General features: G+C 36.2%; 1 protein-coding gene across 1 annotated transcript in view; it reads right to left on the reverse strand.

Annotated features, from left to right (window-relative positions):
- LOC122789795 (adhesion G protein-coupled receptor E3-like) overlaps positions 1 to 19306 on the reverse strand; it is a 1074489-nt gene that overhangs the window by 870201 nt on the left and 184982 nt on the right. Inside the window, exon 3 of the mRNA XM_044057237.1 lies at positions 13271 to 13408. Coding sequence (XP_043913172.1) covers positions 13271 to 13408 — 138 coding nt within the window. The remainder of the gene's footprint in view (positions 1 to 13270; positions 13409 to 19306) is intronic.

The following is a 19306-nucleotide window of genomic DNA, read 5'->3' on the forward strand; positions in this document are numbered from 1 at the left end:
ACTTATGCATGGGACAAAGCATTCAGGAGTTGCCTCTGTCCATTAGTAGTACAGGTCCTGGGGTAAATTTTCTGTTTCCTATGCACAGATTCAAATTGCTCTTGAATGTAAACAGGGACAAGCTTTGTTTTATATGGATGGACAGTCTGTTCCAGATTAGTGATATCCTCTATAATCCTGCTTGTCCAAACCTTTCTATTGATGTTGCAGAAGAGGTTTAGATCCATAGAAAGAGGATTTTGGATGCCATTTGACTTTCTGATGTAAAGTAAATCCATCAATATTCGGTCAGAGGATGGCTTGCATGCCAGACACAGGTCACCTCTTAGTAGTCTGTGGGAAACCAAATATAGTGACAAGGCCTTGAGTCTCTTTATGCAGGACATATTGTTTAGACCTTGCATCCTTTTAGTAAGGTATCTCTGGGGGTGTTCCAGTTCGTGCTAAAATCTAACAAGCATTTGCTACAGTTAGATCCCAGATGGAGCTCTAGAGCAGTCAAATATGACTGCAAATGCAATACTGGCTTTTAAAAGTCAGCATTGCACTGAGTGATCGGAATGGTAGATGGTTGAATGGATCATGGCCTCTAACATTTTGCACCCGGGGCAGTTGCCAGTTTTGCCCTACCCTAGCTATGCTACTGTCTGTCAGTCATATCCCCCAAGGCTAAAAAATATTGTAACCCCTTCGAATGACACCAAAAACTAAGCCAACTATTGACGTCATTTATTTTTTTGCTCATATTGTAGCAATCATCCTTGGAGAAGGTAGAATGCTGCTCAGCGCTAGGCTCATACTTGCCTTAGTCTGAGAGCTCCAGTTTGTCTCTCCTCCTATAGATCAGGGAAGTACACCTCAAGTCATTGACTCTGACATGAACTATGACAGAGTCACACTGGTACTTGTACAAGGACTTGAATGCATGTGTTATCTGATGGCTCCTGGCACCAGACAGGCAACTAACCATTATTCTTTCCTTTCTTAGCCTAGTAAGAAACGCATATCTATGTCTTAGAATGGAGTCACATATAACAACAGTGTTTGGGTGGCTCGATGAATAGCCGGCCTTAGGCATAGGCCAACTAGGCAGCCACCTAGGGCACCGCTCTATCAGGGGTGTTTTTCCAGTAAATTAGATGGTGTAAATAGACCATGATAGGGCACCAGGTGGTGGTGGGAGGGAGCTGTGGAACCCTTTTACCTACGGCACCACTTGACCCAAGGCCGACCCTGCTCGATGCCTGCTTTATGGGCTCAACATGCATGACATTGGGAGTCCATTTGCTTTGTGAGGAGGTAGGCTTAACTTGCTGAGTGTGCTTTGTGCATGTTTTGTGTTTGGACAGCTGAGGTTTAGACAAGTTAATCTTTATAACCTCAACATATGATGGATTATGTGTATTGTGATGGCCTTGGAGATATGTGATGTGTGGTGTGCTGCTGATGATTTTTGGTGTCTCAGCTTACTGTGTGCAAGATTTTTGCTTCCAAGGACATTATATATGGACATCTCTCACACACTGTGTCATACCATTTGTGTAATAAATAATTATAATTGTCAGCATGAGACAATTCTTACACTGTCTCGCGATACCTATCTCAATCAGGTTTTCTAAAGAATTGTGGGGAAGTACTGGTCCGTGATTTTGACAGGAATGATTCAGGAGGCAGTAGTGACTATGGCTAGAGTTTGGTATGTTTAAAATAATGTTTGGGTGGACTTGCTTCTGAGTATTTAAAGTTCAATACAAAACAATGAGCCTGGAAACCATTTTCTGCCAGCAGAAGGAACCAGTAAACTAATTATAGTAAAAAATGTAGTAATTTAAGACTAAAATCAGAGGAAGCAGTACCAGTACACTCAGTATTAAGCATTTTTTCAAAGGTCTTTTAGCCTGGTAAATATTTCCAGGAGAAAGCCTTTGCAATATGATACTTAATAAGCTTATTGTCAACAGCCAATAAACAAAGAGAGTGAGGAAATTATGTTGTCAGATTATCACAAGGGGCAGTCAACAGCAGATACATTTTGTTGAAGATTTACCCAACTCCTCCCCTTCCTCTGAAAATATTTACAAAGTGATCATAAACCTTTTTCCCTTGAACAAAATAATAGAAAACATTTATTTCAAAACACTAGAATATATGCAAAGTATAACATTCTCTCCAATATCCAGTAATGTTTTTGCTCTAAGTATAGCATTTTAAGCACAATCTTCACCCTAACCAATGGCATCTTTCTTTTTTCCAACTCCATTTTTACCAATTACTTTTTATACTGATTCAAAATGTTTTTATGTTTTGTGAATTAATAAAAATCTGATTAAAAGAAAAACCCAGCCAAAACATCTACTCACTAAACATGTTGTTTTAGGTCTCTAAAGAATGCACTGATGCCTGTTGTTTTCAAGCTGTAGGTTGTTCCTGCTGTCCAACCCAGTATAAAATCTGAATGATTAAAGGGGAACAGCTACAGCACAAAACTCTGTCATCATGTTCTTCATGCCTGTTAGTTAGTGCTCCCATTTACATATCTATCTATCTATATATATATATATATATATATATAGATTTATATATATATATATATATATATATATATATATATATATATATATATATACACACACACACACACACACACACACACGTTTAATATATATATATATATATATATATATATATATATATTTATTTATTTTTCTTTTTTTGGTCACATCCTAATTTAAAAGTCTTTCCAAATACAAGATTCATCACATAGGAGTTCCTCATGCTTAACTGCCCTGCCCCTATTCTTCAACATGGATTAGAGTCAGTAACAAAGACTTGCGACATTGTGGGAGACTGACATGAGAATTAGAAACTTCTTCTTCTGGCTTTTTCCATTACAGGTCGCCACAGTGGAACATTGGTCGGTAGATTGATTGGCAATTGAGTTTTACTGTGTTGAGTTGCCAGCCCTGTGCCCAACTTTCCACAGAAGGCACACACACACACACACACACACACACACACACACACACACACACACACACACACACACACACACACACACACACACACACACCTAGGGACAATTTACAGTGTCCAATCCACCTGCAACATGTCTTTGGGATGTGGGAGAAAACTGGAGCACCTGGAAGAAACCCCACAACTGCAGGGAGGACATTCAGACTCCACACAGAAGACACCCCAGCCAATAATCGAACCAGAAAACTTCTTTCAGTGAGGTGGCAATGGTAACCGCTGCACCACTAAAGCTGCCCACATGAGAAGTAGAAACTAAGGATCATTATCAGTCTTCCAGTCAAAATGTGTGCAAGCAATATATCTTTGGGAATATATTCCACAGAAAGGAAGACTGGATACATGGACACCAATGTCCACTGCACGGGAATCAGTTTTGAAGATTTGCATTGATTTCTGATGGTACAACATATGTAAACCATGGACAAGCTTGGGAGGGGGGGTTATTTTAATCTACTCTGGAAAACAAAGTGTGGTGACATTCTGTGCAGCATTTATGTATCTGTCTGTGATTTTAATATTGTCGGTAGAAGAAATTTATACAAGAAGCTGTAAAAAAATAGTTGTTTCTATTTTTGTTAGTAAAGTTTATTCTTTCCTCTGAAAATAAGATGCAGCTTTCAGGCTGATAGTCCAACAACTGACAGTTTTACAGCCTGGAGAGAAGCAGTGGCTGTATTCTCTTATTGTTCAACTTCCTTATCAGCTGCTTGTTGTACCTACCTTATTTCCTTTGCTGTATGGATTTGTTCCATTAACATGGAAACTAAAGTGAATCTCAGCCTTAATTCAGCATTTAGAACACTTGTAATGCTGTTCTGTTCCACTACAGCATTTAATCATTTTCAGAGTCAGTACCCTTACCATTAATGATTTATTCTTTATACCCACTTCAACTGTAATCTTTTGTTAGTTTATATACCTTATTGGTTACAGAACCTGCATGAATCATATACTTCACTGGTTTGCTACACCTTAACATTAGGTAGTATTAACAACAAATGGGTCCAACTCAAACTCTGACAAAACCAGCACAGGCCAAACATTATCATAATTACTGAACTGAAGTTTAATAAAAATTTCTGAATTGCTATATCCATCTCCAACACATACTGCTATTTTTATGACTGCTAACCCATTACCCACATGGAAGGTGGCACATTCATTCTAATACAGACATTTTAGAACTTAGTGCCATCTCTAGTAGCTACCAGTAATTCTGGTAATAAAACTAATCCCAATTAATCAATGATTCAAATATCACTTAATAATTTTAGTAATAAAACAAATCCCAACTATTTAGTATTTCAAATTTCACTTACCTCCTAAACCAAAAGCTTCACAGCCACTGACTACATTCCTGTCATCACCACTTTACATGTTATTAAGAATACCTTTGTCAAAATCTATGGATTAAGCTAGAAAAATTAATCATTCTTTGAGACTTTAACTCAAAACTATACGACTGAAAATAAACCTCTATTTTCTTCTCCCTTGTCACCTTAATTCAGGAAGTAGATCATCTAATATCACTAAAAGTTCCTCTACTCTTGATTCGATTATAACCAACATCAATGACAAACTCAAAGTATTCCAAATTTTTTCTTCTTCACTTAGCGATCAATGTCCTTTACTTATTAACTGGTCTTTTAAATCTCCAAAACTCCCAACAAAGATTATCCAAACAAGATCTTTTCCACTTGATCTCAGGTCTCTAATTTCAAAGAGCTCATGGTATTGACTGGACAAATGTATTTTAATGTACAGACCCTTCCTCCACAGTATTCTAAGCCCTGTCCAGTACATACTGCTTTATCCCATAAAACAATAAAATCAAACACTACACATCCCTCTGGAACACCCTTTCTCTTGGGAAAATAATTACTGACAGAGAGACTGAAAGCTTGGAAATCCAGTCATCATGACTATACATCATATAATTAATTAGAAAGGTATAAGGAAGAACACTGGATTTAAGATTAAAAAAACTAAAATCCTGTAGCTTAGAAATCTACAGAATTCTCATCTCGGTCACTCTAAATATTCTGGTCATTAATCAATTAATTAAGCACATTTTACCTCTTTCCTAAACAACAAAACCAAGCCTCACATCTACTGCTAAATCTTCTCAATGAAGTGGGACTAATGCTGTCTTCTCCTCCACCCCAGCATTGTCTGTCTTTTACCAATCACAGTATACACAGTGTAACTATACCCTTTCACATGTTAATCAATAAATCCCAATTTTATTTTTAAAACAATACCAATGAAAAAGTTAAAGATGTGTGAGAAGAATCCAGCCTTATTCCATTCCTTGCTCCCTTACTTTCTACAGTATGGTTCTAAAGTTCTTTCCAGACCATTACCTTTAATTTTTAATGCCTCTGTAACCACATGCGTAGTCCCACATAGTTTCAGACTTCCTTAATCTTACCACAGCCTTCCTCTTCCTATATTTACAGACTATTCACCAATATATGCCCCCTACCAAAGATACTTGAAAATTATTATATCAACAAATCCTTAAATATCCAGAAATATGATACCCTAATATGACTTTAGAAACAATTAGAGCACCACCATTGCTACCTTCTACCTCATAAATAAGTTTGATGTTAATATCAAAAATGTCCTACATACGGGTTCTATTTTCCCTGGTCTTACTTAAGCTTTTAACAACATCAATCTCAATTTCCTTCTACAGTGCAGCGTTTCCAGAGAAGCATGTTCTCGGTTTTAAAGCTTCCTTTTCAACTGAACCTTTATGTCCCCTTCTGGAGGTAATATGTCCTCCACAGGTTCTCTTCTTAAAGGGGTTTTCCAAGGTTTATTTCTTGGTCCATTCCTCTTTTCTTTTCTTTTCTTTCTGCATTGCTGATCTCCCCTCTGACTTCCCACAAGCTGATATGCCGATGATATAATTTTACTCAGCTCCCATAAACATCTCTCAAACCTACAGTCCTCACTTCAGTTTGACTCCTCTAGACTATACAACTGGCTTTCTCTTAACAAACTACAAATTAATGTCAAGGAATCTAACACTGTGTTATTTTTTAACAAAAAACTCTCCAAGGTGCATCCTAATTCATTAAACATCCAAGATTCATAAGGTATTATCCGTCTCACTGTCACACAAAAATGCTATCTAGGCATACATAAACCAGACTCTTTCCTTCCAACCCCACATTGAGCTACAATACCAAACATTTCTTTAGCAACTCAAAGTGCTAATACATTGTTTAATCTTCTCACCACAGATGCATGAAGATGCATTGCTCTGAATGTACTCATCCCCAGATAAGAATATGGTCTGGCCATCACAGCACTCAGCTCTACTCAAAATGCTTTTTTATTAGAGAAGACAGAAAACAGAATTCTCAGATTTATACATCTTTCACAAAGGAACAATGATCACAGTACTACTATTCATCTATTTCCCTAATAAGCATATGTCATGCTTTCTTTTTACCTCTTTATCAGTGAAACTACTTTGTACCTCTGACTGCCTTCCAGTAAAAGACAAGCTGCAATTCCACTCCACAGAATGTTCCTTAGGAGCCAGGATGGAATTGTACTGTGTAGACCTTCCATTAGGTTATCTCTGGGTGAAAACTCTTTCTCTAAACTTACACCACCCACTTGATATTCCCTCCTGGCAGAACGAAGACCAACAAATAATCTACAACAATTCTGTAGACGACTAAAATCCTACTTGTACAAACAATCCACATATTTTAGTTTCAGTGACAATGGTTAACCAATATGCAGTCGTCACCACTTTATTTCATCCCTTTGCTGCTACCCCACATGATATTCCATTTCATATAATTCATGAAGCATTGCTACTAACATTTGCTGCTTAAACAGTCTAAACATACTAATCCTTATCTCATTTTTCATGTTATATTGGCCTGTATTTCTTATAAAGTATTTTATTTACTGCTTTATTTTGGTTAGTTTGCATATTTGAAACAACAGTAGAAGTAACTCACTGGATAATGCAGGACATGGGCACTTAGTTTAGTGCTTTCATCCACTTTTATTACGTGAACTTCCCCAGAAACAGCTCTACTTACCCTACTATGCCTTTATATAACTTTAATTAATCACATGACATCCATGACATCATTATCAGTTTAAATGTTTAAAATAGATCAACAAAATACAAAAATTACTTAAAATGATAAAATGTACCCTTTTCTTATTTGTACACCAAAAAACACTATAAATTAATAGTTTCATTCAAACCTGGTGCTTGATCTGCACCTATGTAAATCTGCCAAAAAGCCTCTTTGCGTTCTAACATGTTATTGTTGTGACCACTAAAGCATAAAGTGTCAACCTTATCTATAAGAAAAAATTTAAATTTCTTAAAATCACTAAAAATAGCAGCGTGTCTAGCCAAAGAGTTTGTAAAATCTTTCTTCATAATAGCTAGCTGATGTTCGTAAATCCTGTGTTTTAAACATCTGATAGTTTTGCCTATGTAATAACTTGGATAAGACAAACAGGTCACAATGTATACCACATACTCACTGTTACACGTAAAATGTTGTTTAGCCCAAAAAGCTTTATTAATGTGGCTAAGTGTAACAGATGATGAATTACTTATGAATCTGCACTGTTTGCAACTCATACAAGCATAAGTACCCCTAACTTTTTGTCCATCATTTTGGCCACTTTTCACAGTTGTGCCCATGCTCAAGCATACTTTTGATGTTTACTACTTTTTTGTATGTGAACTTGGGTACGGTTGCTGTGTGAACTACTAAATCTTTATTCCCTAACATAACTTTCCAATTTTCTATAATAATGTTTTTGATGTGCCACATTTCATTGACTATCGGCAGTGGAACTGCACTAACGTATTGTTCCATTCTATTATTGTTATTTAAAGAATGGACTAAATGACCAACTGTCATATCCTTACCTCCTAGAATGGGGGATGCAACCCCCTTCCTAAGTCCCACAACTTGTTGTTCCAGTTGTTTCAACCATTGTTAACTATAACCTCTAAATACAAACAAGGACCTTAGAAAATTTAACTCATCGTGGAAAATATTGTCATCAGAAGTTAAACGACTTAATCTAATGATCTGGCCTTTTACTATACCTTTTTTCATGTGTGGTGGATGTAAACTGTCTTTGTGCAGATACTGATTTGCAAAAACTGACTTCCTAAAAATGCTACTTGTAAACCTTTTAGTGTTATAATCAAACAATAAATGTATGTCCAAGTAATTAATGGACTCACCAAAACCACTTATCTTAAATTCTAGGAAATCTGTGGTTTGATTCAAATAAGAAACAAAATTGATGACCTCATCATGTCCCCCCCCAAAGAAAAAACAAGTCATCTATGTAACGATAATTTAAATTGACATCATTTAAACTGATAATGATGTCATGGATGTCATGTGATTAATTAAGGTTATATAAAGGTATAGTAGGGTGAGTTTAGTTGTTTCTGAGGAAGTTCACGTAATAAAAGTGGATGAAAGTGCTAAACTAAGTGTCCATGTCTTGCATTATTCAGTGAGTTACTTCTACTGTGGTGTTTCAAGTTTCAAGAGTTTCAAAGAGTTTTATGAGTTTTTCATTTGTGTTGGTCTATTGAAGTACCTTTCGGGTGGCTGCAGAGGATGCATCACAGGACACTCTATTAAATTTATCAACTTATCCAGTTCCTGATAATGGAACGAACAGTTCTGAGTATTTAATCAACATTATTACAAGTGCAGTCAAGGACAGTTTGGCAAAATATTCAAGTCCGCACATTTCAAATGTACTTTGAAAGGGTCTCGCCAAGAAAACGTTGGATTACATCATTCTGTTAGTGGTGTTCACCTAGAGGGAGGCAGAGGTTCAGGCAACCATGGAGAGCACAGTGAGCATGGCATTTTAGTCAACAACAATGTCTTGGAACATGTTTTACAGAGGAATGACAATCCATTTTCTAGCATTTGTGAGACGATGGACATGAATGGAGTAAGTAATCATCAACAAGATAACAACAATACAGATTTAACAAATTGTAAAAAGTTCATTACGAACTAGAGAAACAAACTCTAGGTTTGTAACCCTAGACATTGATATTAAATATTTAGAGGAATGTATCAAATGAAAATGTGTTCCGCAAGGATTAAGGAATGCAAAATTTCCTAATTGTGCAGTTCCAGGTGACAATTTGTACAATGCATTGGTGAATTTATACAATGAAACTTGTATTAATATGATGCACATTTTGATATATTACATTGAGGTGCTTTCTAAGGTGAAGGATGTAGTGTGTGAATTGGATACACGTATCAAAGGGTTTGTTTCCCTAACTTTCACCAGCTGTACAGTATTATAGGGGCCAAAGCTGATAGGCAGCAAACCTCTATCATTTCGAGGAAACAGTCTAAGTTAAAAAGAGACATTTAAGCATACAATAACCACAATGCATATGGTGTGAAAAATAGAACTGCGATGATAGACAATTTAAACAATGGTGTTACAATGGAGGTTGTGCAACAGCGTAATAACAATACAGTTGGAACTGGTATTGACAATGGTAGTACCCCCAAGGAAATGGGGGAAAAAACAACACTGTTCCCAATAGCACTAGTTCCGGGAACGAAGTAGAGAGAAATGAGAACAGTATGGCTGGTGTGAGTAATTATGCTCAAGTAGTTTCATCATTAGAAAACAATAACTCTGCTCACAACAATGGTCCTTTTATAGTGGACAAAATGGGGAACAAACAGACACTGAAATGGTCGAACACAACCCAAAACAAGGGCAAAAGGAGAGGGAAAAGCAGAAAGAAATGGTAATGGAGAATTTGACACAGATTTATGGACTTGAAATTTTAAACTTGTCTAATGTTGTTTTATCCAGAGATATGGTATCTGTTTTAAAGAAAGCTTTTTCATTTATTCCTAATTGTACTATGAATATAGCTAATGTTTTTATTGATTTTAGACTGTATCTTAGGAAGCTTAATTTAAATATTTGAATTATATTATGCATGACATCATGCAAAGTGGTGGTGTCACATCTAATATGGTATCCAACAAGCCCAAAAAGCTATGTACATTCAATCCACCACTACAAGCAACTTTACAGGGATTTCAAGACCTGTGTGAATCAAAGTTTAGGAAAATAAGGTATAGGTCTGAGATTTTGAATTTGACTAAGGATGAACACCAGGCTTTGATTTCTTTAAGTAGAAATCAGGAGCTTAGAATAATGAGGGCAGACAAGGGTGGCAAAATTGTGGTTATGAACATCACAGACTACATTAACTCTATAGTATCCCTGTTATAACAAGATCACACGTATAGGAAAGTGGAAATGGAGGATGTTAGGAAAAGTTACATAAGGTTTGATACATTTAATTTAACATGTTTTGTCAAGGTGAAATTGACAATGAATGTTATAGCTATTTACAAGTAGACCATCCAAAAATGGTTTCATTTTTTGGTATACCTAAAGTACAAAACAGTTGTCATAATCCACCATTTAGACCCATCATTACTGCAAGTAGATCAAAAACGGAGACAATCTCCATATGGTTAGATTACATTTTAAATCCAATAGTGCAGAAATCTAAACACTGTTTACAGGATTCCTGGCACTTATTGGAAATTTTAAATAAGTTTACAGTGCCACAAGGAAAAATTTATTTTGCCACTTTGGATGTAAAGTCATTGTACACATCCATAGATCAGGCAGTGGGAGTATAATATTTGAGAATATTTGACACATAATACTAATTTTGGAAATACTAAGGTTAACACCATATGCTCACTAATGGATTTAGTTTTGGATAACAACTATTTTAGATTTAATGATCAGTTGTTTAAGCCAACATTGGGAGTGGTGATGCGAGCCAGTGTTGCTCCAGCATTTGCAAATGTAGTGATGGCAAATTGGGAAACAAAGTTTTTAACTATTCACCCCTTCTCAAACAATGTCAAGTTATATTATCATTACATAGATCACTTGTTTTTTCTGTGGGGGTGGACATGATGAGGTCATCAATTTTGTTTCCTATTTGAATCAAACCACAGATTTTCTAGAATTTAAGATAAGAGGTTTTGGTGAGTCCATTAATTACTTGGACATACATTTATTGTTTGATTATAACACTAAAAAGTTTACAAGTAGCATTTTTAGGAAGTCAGTTTTTGCAAATCAGTATCTGCACAAAGACAGTTTACATCCACCACACATGAAAAAAGGTGTAGTGAAAGGCGAGATCATTAGGTTAAGTCATTTAATTTCTGATGACAATATTTTCCACGATGAGTTAAATTTTCTAAGGTCCTTGTTTGTATTTAGAGGTTATAGTGAACAATGGTTGAAACAACTGGAACAACAAGTTGTGGGACTTAGGAAGGGGGTTGCATCCCCCATTCTAGGAGGTAAGGATACGACAGTTGGTCATCTAGTCCATTCTTTAAACAACAATAATAGAGTGGAACAATACGTTAGTGCAGTTCCACTGCCGATAGTCAATGAAATGTGGCACATCAAAAACATTATTATAGAAAATTGGAAAGTTATGTTAGGGAATAAAGATTTAGTAGTTCACACAGCAACCATACCCAAGTTCACATACAAAAAAGTAGTAAACATCAAAAGTTTGCTTGAGCATGGGCACAATTGTGAAAATTGGCCAAAATGATGGACAAAAAGTTAGGGGTACCTATGCTTGTATGAGCTGCAAACAGTGCAGATTCATAAGTAATTCATCCTCTGTTACACTAGCCACATTAATAAAAATTTTTGGGCTAAACAACATTTTACTTGCAACAGTGAGTATGTGGTATACATTGCGACCTGTTTGTCTTGCCCAAGTTATTACATAGGCGAAACTATCAGATGTTTGAAACGCAGGATTTACGAACATCAGTTAGCTATTAAGAAGAAAGATTTTACAAACTCTTTGGCTAGACATGCTGCTATTTGTAGTGATTTTAAGAAATTTCAATTTTTTCTTATAGATAAGGTTGACACTTTATGCTTTAGTGGTGACAACAATAACATGTTAGAACGCAAAGAGGCTTTTGGCAGATTTACCTAGGTGCAGATCAAGCACTAGGTTTGAATGAAACTATTAATTTAAAGTGTTTTTTTTGGTGTACAAATAAGAAAATGGTACATTTTATCATTTTAAGTAATTTTTGTATTTTCTGAATCTATTTTAAATCATTTAAACTGATAATGATGTCATGGATGTGATGTGATTAGTTAAGGTTATATAAAAGTATAGTAGGGTAAGTTGAGTTGTTTCTGAGGAAGTTCACGTAATAAAAGTGGATGAAAGCACTAAACTAAGTGTCCATGTCCTACATTATCCAGTGAGTTACTTCTACTGTGGTGTTTCAAGTTTCAAGAGTTTCAAAGAGTTTTATTAGTTGGCATATTTGTTAAAATATTCTTTGTAAATATGTTCGCTTCAATAGTACTTTATGTTTGTCTATAACTGACAAGTGGCCAGGGAATGTGGCTGAAAAGTGCCCGTGGAGCAGTTCACTCTGCTGATTAACAAAAGAAAGAAAGAAAGAAAGAATGCATTTACTTGCTAAAATAATCTAATTGGTTTATCAGCTGACTGGTATAATGAAATTGTATACATTTTTGCTGTATCTGAATTTACTTTTCTATCTGAAAAAGTTTTCTGTGGAAGCAAAAGCCTGTACATTTTTCATGCTTTGACTTCAATAAGCATACTTTATCTTATTAGATATTCACTGTAGCTACTGCTTTGCCTTTTATTTCTACTTCATAAAACTTTAAATATACATTTTGGCAGTAATGATTCTACACATTATAGTTTTCTTCTCATCATATAACAATCTGTGAGCTAATATGCATTGATCATAGTGTTTTAGTATTTTATTTTATGTTTTATTTTATTTGTTTACTGGGGTACAGCAGTGGTCTCCATGGACCTTTTTTCAGACTCAGCTCAGGAGTGCTGACTCTGAAAGTGATTTGCTCAGAGTCACACAATTAAGCAAAGGAGGCCAAGGGAATCAAACTCTAAACCTCAGCTCATTAACAGCTCCTTAATTCTTCATGCCAACTGCTAGAATGCCTCTTGAGACTCAAGTTGATATTATTCCTTAAAAATTTACAATGTCTCATTTACTAATTAACCATCATGCATATGTTCTTACTGGAGGTAAATTACAATTCATTATTATTAAACCAGATATATGTTGCCACTACAGCCATGGCACCTTACCTTTGCAGTGTGACTTTGTGAACTTATTACTTGGAAAATTAGTCCTGAATCCTTGTTTACATGTACAGTGGTAGCTTCCATAGGTACTGATACACTCAGCATAATTACCGCAGATTCCTCTATGTTCTTTGCATTCATCTACATTTCATAAAACAAAATATCAGGAGTATTTGGTTAGCATACAGTCTGACAAGCAACTGCACAAATTTATAAATTCTCCACATAATAGAAGGAGCCAAATGGCAATAATGGAGAACACTGGACAGTGTGACAACATGACTAAAATGTGAACACTGGACAGTGTGACAACATGACTAAAATGTCAGTATAACACATTTGAAAAGTATTTTTCCCTTTGTAATATACTAAGTAAATTAAAATTAGGTAAATTTAAAGGAGAAAAAAACAGCATCACAGTAAAAATAATCATTACTGTAATAATGGCCTGGATTCAGAAATGTTACTTCCAGCAGTAAGCTCTATTTACTGCTGGTGGTAGCCATGTCTGACTCTTAGAATGTCCTACTACAGTGCTTACCTCAGACACGTACAGCATGATAGTGAATCGTCTCTCTGTCCTACAGTAATAGCTAATGAGGCATTCCAAGGGAAACGCATATGATATTAAGTCATATGCACGCTCTCAAACATGCCTGCAGTAAGTCAATTATGCAGCCAAGAGAGTCTTAGAATTGCTCTGATGCATACATCACTACTACCAGCCATACTAACAAACTCAGATGAAAGCTTGCATTGTCCCATTGCTTTCAGTGGGTGAGATTGCCTTAGAGGTAAGTGGCAGGGAGTTTAGCAGGCAAGTAGCAGGTAATATGTTCAATTGTGTATGTGTGCATATGTGAGTACATGCAGACATATGAGAAAGGTCAGTTGAGTGTGTGCTTGTGTGTGTGCTTTAGTTTTTGTTTTTTTGCATTTGCGAAGTAGTCACAGTAGGGATGTTAGTTATGGGATAGGTAGGGTACATGTGTCTGTGTGTAGATGGGTGAATATGTCCATGAATGAGATCGGGAGGGGAGTGTTTGATGCACAGAGAATGTGTGTGTGTGTGTGTGTGTGTGTGTGTGTGTGTGTGTGTGTGTGTGTGTGTGTGTGTGTGTGTGTGTGTGTGTGTGTGTGTGTGTGTGTGTGTGGTATGTGGACTTGTGCGTGACAATCTGGGAGGCTGCCATACCTCTCAACTCCCCCTAAAATAGTGGTCAGTAGATGTTATACCACTGAGGACACTAGGTATCATGGAAGCATTTTAAATTTTATTGAAGTCACATTAAAAGTTAATAAAGCAACAGGCTTTGTAGCAAGAAGCTGCAAATAAGAATTAAAAAACCCTCACGTCTGGTATTACTGACTGACTCTCTGGTACATGAGGCAAAGACGTGGGCATTTGATGACATCAGGGGCAGTTGAGAGGTAGGAGGATGCATGTGTGTGTGTGTGTGTGTGTGTGTGTGTGTGTGTGTGTGTGTGTGTGTGTGTGTGTGTGTGTGTGTGTGTGTGTGTGTGTGTGTGTGTGTGTGTGTGTAAAACTGTGTAATGGAAATGCCTGTACTAAGACAATGCACTATCCATTATAAAGAAGTTATGTACTTACCATAACGTTACATGTGAGTAGTTCATCTAATCTTCATTTTTACAGATGGATTCCTGAGTCGGCCTACTACAAAGCTCGAGGTCTTCAAATAGCTTGAGGCCAAGTCCTTATCCCATGATGCCCCTAGAGTTACCTCAGATCTTGTTTGCTCCATATAATAATAATACCATATGTAGTATACTATATGTAGACACTCAATATTCATTCTATCACTCCATAAGAGAAAGTATAGAAGGATTGGGCAACCAGAAAGGATCCAGCATCTCAGTCTTCTAAAAGCCCAGGAGGGGGTAAGAGGGAGGGAAGTAAGTATGAAGGCGAGATGAACAACTCACATGGAAAGTTATGATAAGTACATAACTTCTTTATGTGAAGTTGTTCTATCAAGCTGTTCATTCTTACAGATGGATAGTGTCCCAAGCACCATCTATCTCGGGTGGCTCACGGGAGTATATTTTTTCAGGACAGTGGATCCAAAGCAGACCCTGTCAACTTTGTAATGAGTGATAAAGTTATGAGATCTTGACCAAGTGGCTGCTGCACAAATGTTATCAATAGGAAGTCTGGCAGAAAAGGCAGAGGATGTAGAAACTGCTCTGGTTGAGTGAGCCTTCATTTTGTATTGTAAGGGCATATTGGCAGATGAATAAGCAAATGTGATACAATCAAATAACCACTTTGACAGAGTTGTTTTGGCCACTGGCATACCTTTCCTGGAGTCTGAAAAGGAAACAAAAAGCTGTTCAGATTTCCTAAAATCCTTTGTTCTATCCAAGTAGAATCTGAGATGTCTGTGAACATCAAGTTTGTGCAGCATGTATTCTAGATTTTTGGAGTGACTGGGGAAGAAAACTGGCAAATCAATAATTTGATTAAGATTAGTTTCAGTGCAAACCTTAGGCAAAAAGGAGGGGTTTGTTTGAAGCGAGACTCTGTCAGCATGGAAAATCAAATAAGGAGGCTTGATGGACAAGGCTTGAAGCTGTGACACTCTGTGGGCAGAAGTAATAGCTACTAAAAAGACAGTCTTCCATGACAAAAATTTGAGATCACACGAGGAAGCTCATTCAAATGGAGGGAGAATAATGTGGGAAAGCATAAAATTTAGATTCCATGGGGAATAGGGAGATTTCACAGGTGGTCTGAGATGGAAGGTCCCTTTAACAAAGGCTTTAGATAATTTATGTGACATAATATTCAATTCTTCAAATCCAAAATGAAAATTACAAATGGCAACAAGTTGAACAAGAAGTGTTGCTGCTGCAGCTCTTTTGTTGAAAATCATAGTCAAGAACTCTAAAATGGAGGCCATAGGGGCTTGGTAAGGATCAATATTATTTTTAGAGGCCATTATAGAAATTTTTTTTCCATTTGCTAAGGTATAGTTTCCTCATAGAAGATTTATGAGAAGATAAGAGAATTTGCTTCATCTCATTGGAAAGGTTATGGAAACTGGCTATGATGGGAATTGAAGCAGCAAAGCTGCCAGCTTCAGGGACTGCAGACAGGGATGAAGTTCTCCCAACGAGTGCATCAGAAGGTCCGCAACTGGGTCCAGAATCCAGGGGTCCTCCAAAAAATGAAGTCGAAGAAAGGGAAACCAAATCTGATGAGGCCAATGAGGAGCTATTAGAATGATGGTCATTTCCAGGGTTTTCACTTTCTGTAGAACCTTGGGTATTAACAGGATTGGTGGAAATGCATAGAGGAGACCTGGAGGCCAATCGTGAACGAGTGCATCCCTTGGGGCTTCTCCCAGAGGGGGAGTCAGGGCAAAGTAGCTTCTGCATTTTGTGTTCATGTGACTGGCAAAAAGGTCACAGCAAGGCTGTCCCCACCTGCAGAATATCCTGTCCACTGTTTCTTTCTTGAGGGACCACTTGTAGGGCAACAAAATTGCTCTGTTCAGCTTGTCTGCTATCACGTTGGATGTGAGTTGCTAACAGAAAGTGCTGGGTAGATATAGCCCACTGCCATACTCTTAGGGCCTAATGACAAAGGGGATATGACCTGGTTTCTTCTTGCTTGTTCAAGTACGAGACTACTGATATGTTGTCTATCTAAATCATAATTGTACCCAGAGGAAGAGTCCTGGAAGTACTGCAATGCCAAAAGTACTGCTCTCATCTCTAGGACATTGATATGCAGGTGTGTCTCCTGATCGGTCCATGTGCCTTGGGCTGTTCTTCCCTGAAAATGCCCCCACCCTATCAGGGAAGTGTCCATGGTCACTGTGGTCGCTGGTGGGGGTAAAACAAAGGGACAACCTATCATGACATGAAGTGAGGTCAACCACAACAGAAGATCCTTTTTGTAAGAGTTTGTGATCATTATCAGGTGAGAGCCAAAAAGAAGCAAACAGATCAAGAAAAACAAATTCACGGAAGGACTGAAACGTTTAATAAACAACAAATATCGTAGTATAAAATGTATAAAGCGCTTTCGTTTGGCTCCTGCCAAACTTTTTCCAACTGATATAAAACATCACTTCCTGTGTGTTTTAATAGACAATACACTATACATAATTGATAAATTAAATAATTAATGCATTTAAAAATTCAAATACTTTAAAGTAACAGCACCCGTATAAAAAGTAAAGTACCCATTCAGCACAATAAACACATAAACGGCTTGAAAGAAGTATTTCATATGTCAAAGTAACTAAAAAACTAAACCCAAAACTAAGGGAACCGTAAATAGTCATGAAAGAATGAAGCCTGTAAAACACAAACAGTGTGCAAACTATTTCACGAGCAAATTTAGAAGTAACAAAGCTTATGTATGGATGATGTCAATAAAATGTAAACATTATATGAATATTTCCAAAGTCAAAAAATAAATAATAATAAATTAATTCAAGAAATGCATTTACAACGGACGGAGAATGCATATATACATATAGGATAGTAAAAAATAAAATAAAATATCATACATTCAACGAATGTTCATATATATATATATATATATATATATATATATATATATAGGAGAACTTCACAGATTTAAAATACATATTAGAATGTATATCATATGAAAAACCTATTAAATATAATAGAACTAATGTATATGTTTAAGAATATATAATTATCAATATAAATGTAAATATAGATATAAATATATATATATAAATATAAATATATAAATATAAATATAAATACAAAAATATGAATATAACTATTAATATATGATATATAATATAAATATTTAAAATTATTAAAAATATGTATGTATATTTATATAAATATAACTATGAATACATATATATGAAATTAAATATATAAAATATATGAAATATATGCAACCAATAAATATATATTAAATATTAAATATGTAGCAATGGGTGCGGCGTGCGCACCCACTTATGCAAACATAGTTTTAGCAGGATGGGAATCGAATTACATCCTGAACTCAGGATTCCAACATTATTGGTCTTTATACAGACGCTACCTTGATGACATCGTCATTTTTTGGACAGGAGGCAATGAGAAATTGACTGAATTCCTGGACTACATCAACAACACTACCCACTATTTGAGGTTTACACATTCTACATCTCTTGACAAGTTGCAGTATCTGGATGTTGAAGTCTACAAGAACGAGAACAACAAGGACCTAGAAACAAAGGTCTTCAGGAAAAGCACTTTTTGCAACTCTTTTCTGCATTTCAACAGCGCACACCCTCCACATTGTAAAAAGAACATTGTCAAAGGACAATTTGTGAGAGGGTGCCGCATGACCAGCAGGGATGAAGATTTCCTTTTTGAATGTAATACTTTGGAAGGTATGTTTTTAGCCAGAGGTTACCCACCAGACTTTATCAAGGACATCAGAAAGGAGGTTGAACAACACAGACCGACAAAATTCAAACCTATTAAGGGTTGTCTGACTAATATCATAAATCCTATTACAAAGGCTGATACAACGGAAGACCACTCCAACACCAATAAGAACAATATCAAAACAGATTCTGATTACCTATCAGCACTAATTCTAGAATTTAATATGTTCAATTCTAAAGTAAAAAGAATTTTTCAAACTGAATGGGATAAATTCACATCCTTTTCAGACATTCCTAACATCAAAGAAAGGGTCCCAAAAGTTGTTTACAAGAATGCACGCAGCATTAAGAAACTTTTAGAAAATAATCAAGCCTACAATATCAATAACCTTGGTGAGAAGACATCTCCCAGTAGTACTACCTATGGAACATTCTGCTGCGGACGCTGCAAACAGTGCCCATATATTTCTAACAGAAGAGAAATATTCCTAGAAGCCAGGGAAATGAATATATACAGTACAGGACACTATAACTGTGAATCCCAGGGAGTAGTTTATTTGGCCTTGTGCTCAAACCGTAACTCCTACTACGTTGGAAAGACAGAAAGAATATTAAAGAGAAGAATATATGAACACCTGTACGATATACA

This window comes from Protopterus annectens, chromosome 15.part0 (genome assembly GCF_019279795.1).
Source record: "Protopterus annectens isolate FY-2018-M chromosome 15.part0, PAN1.0, whole genome shotgun sequence".
NCBI lineage: Eukaryota > Metazoa > Chordata > Ceratodontiformes > Protopteridae > Protopterus > Protopterus annectens.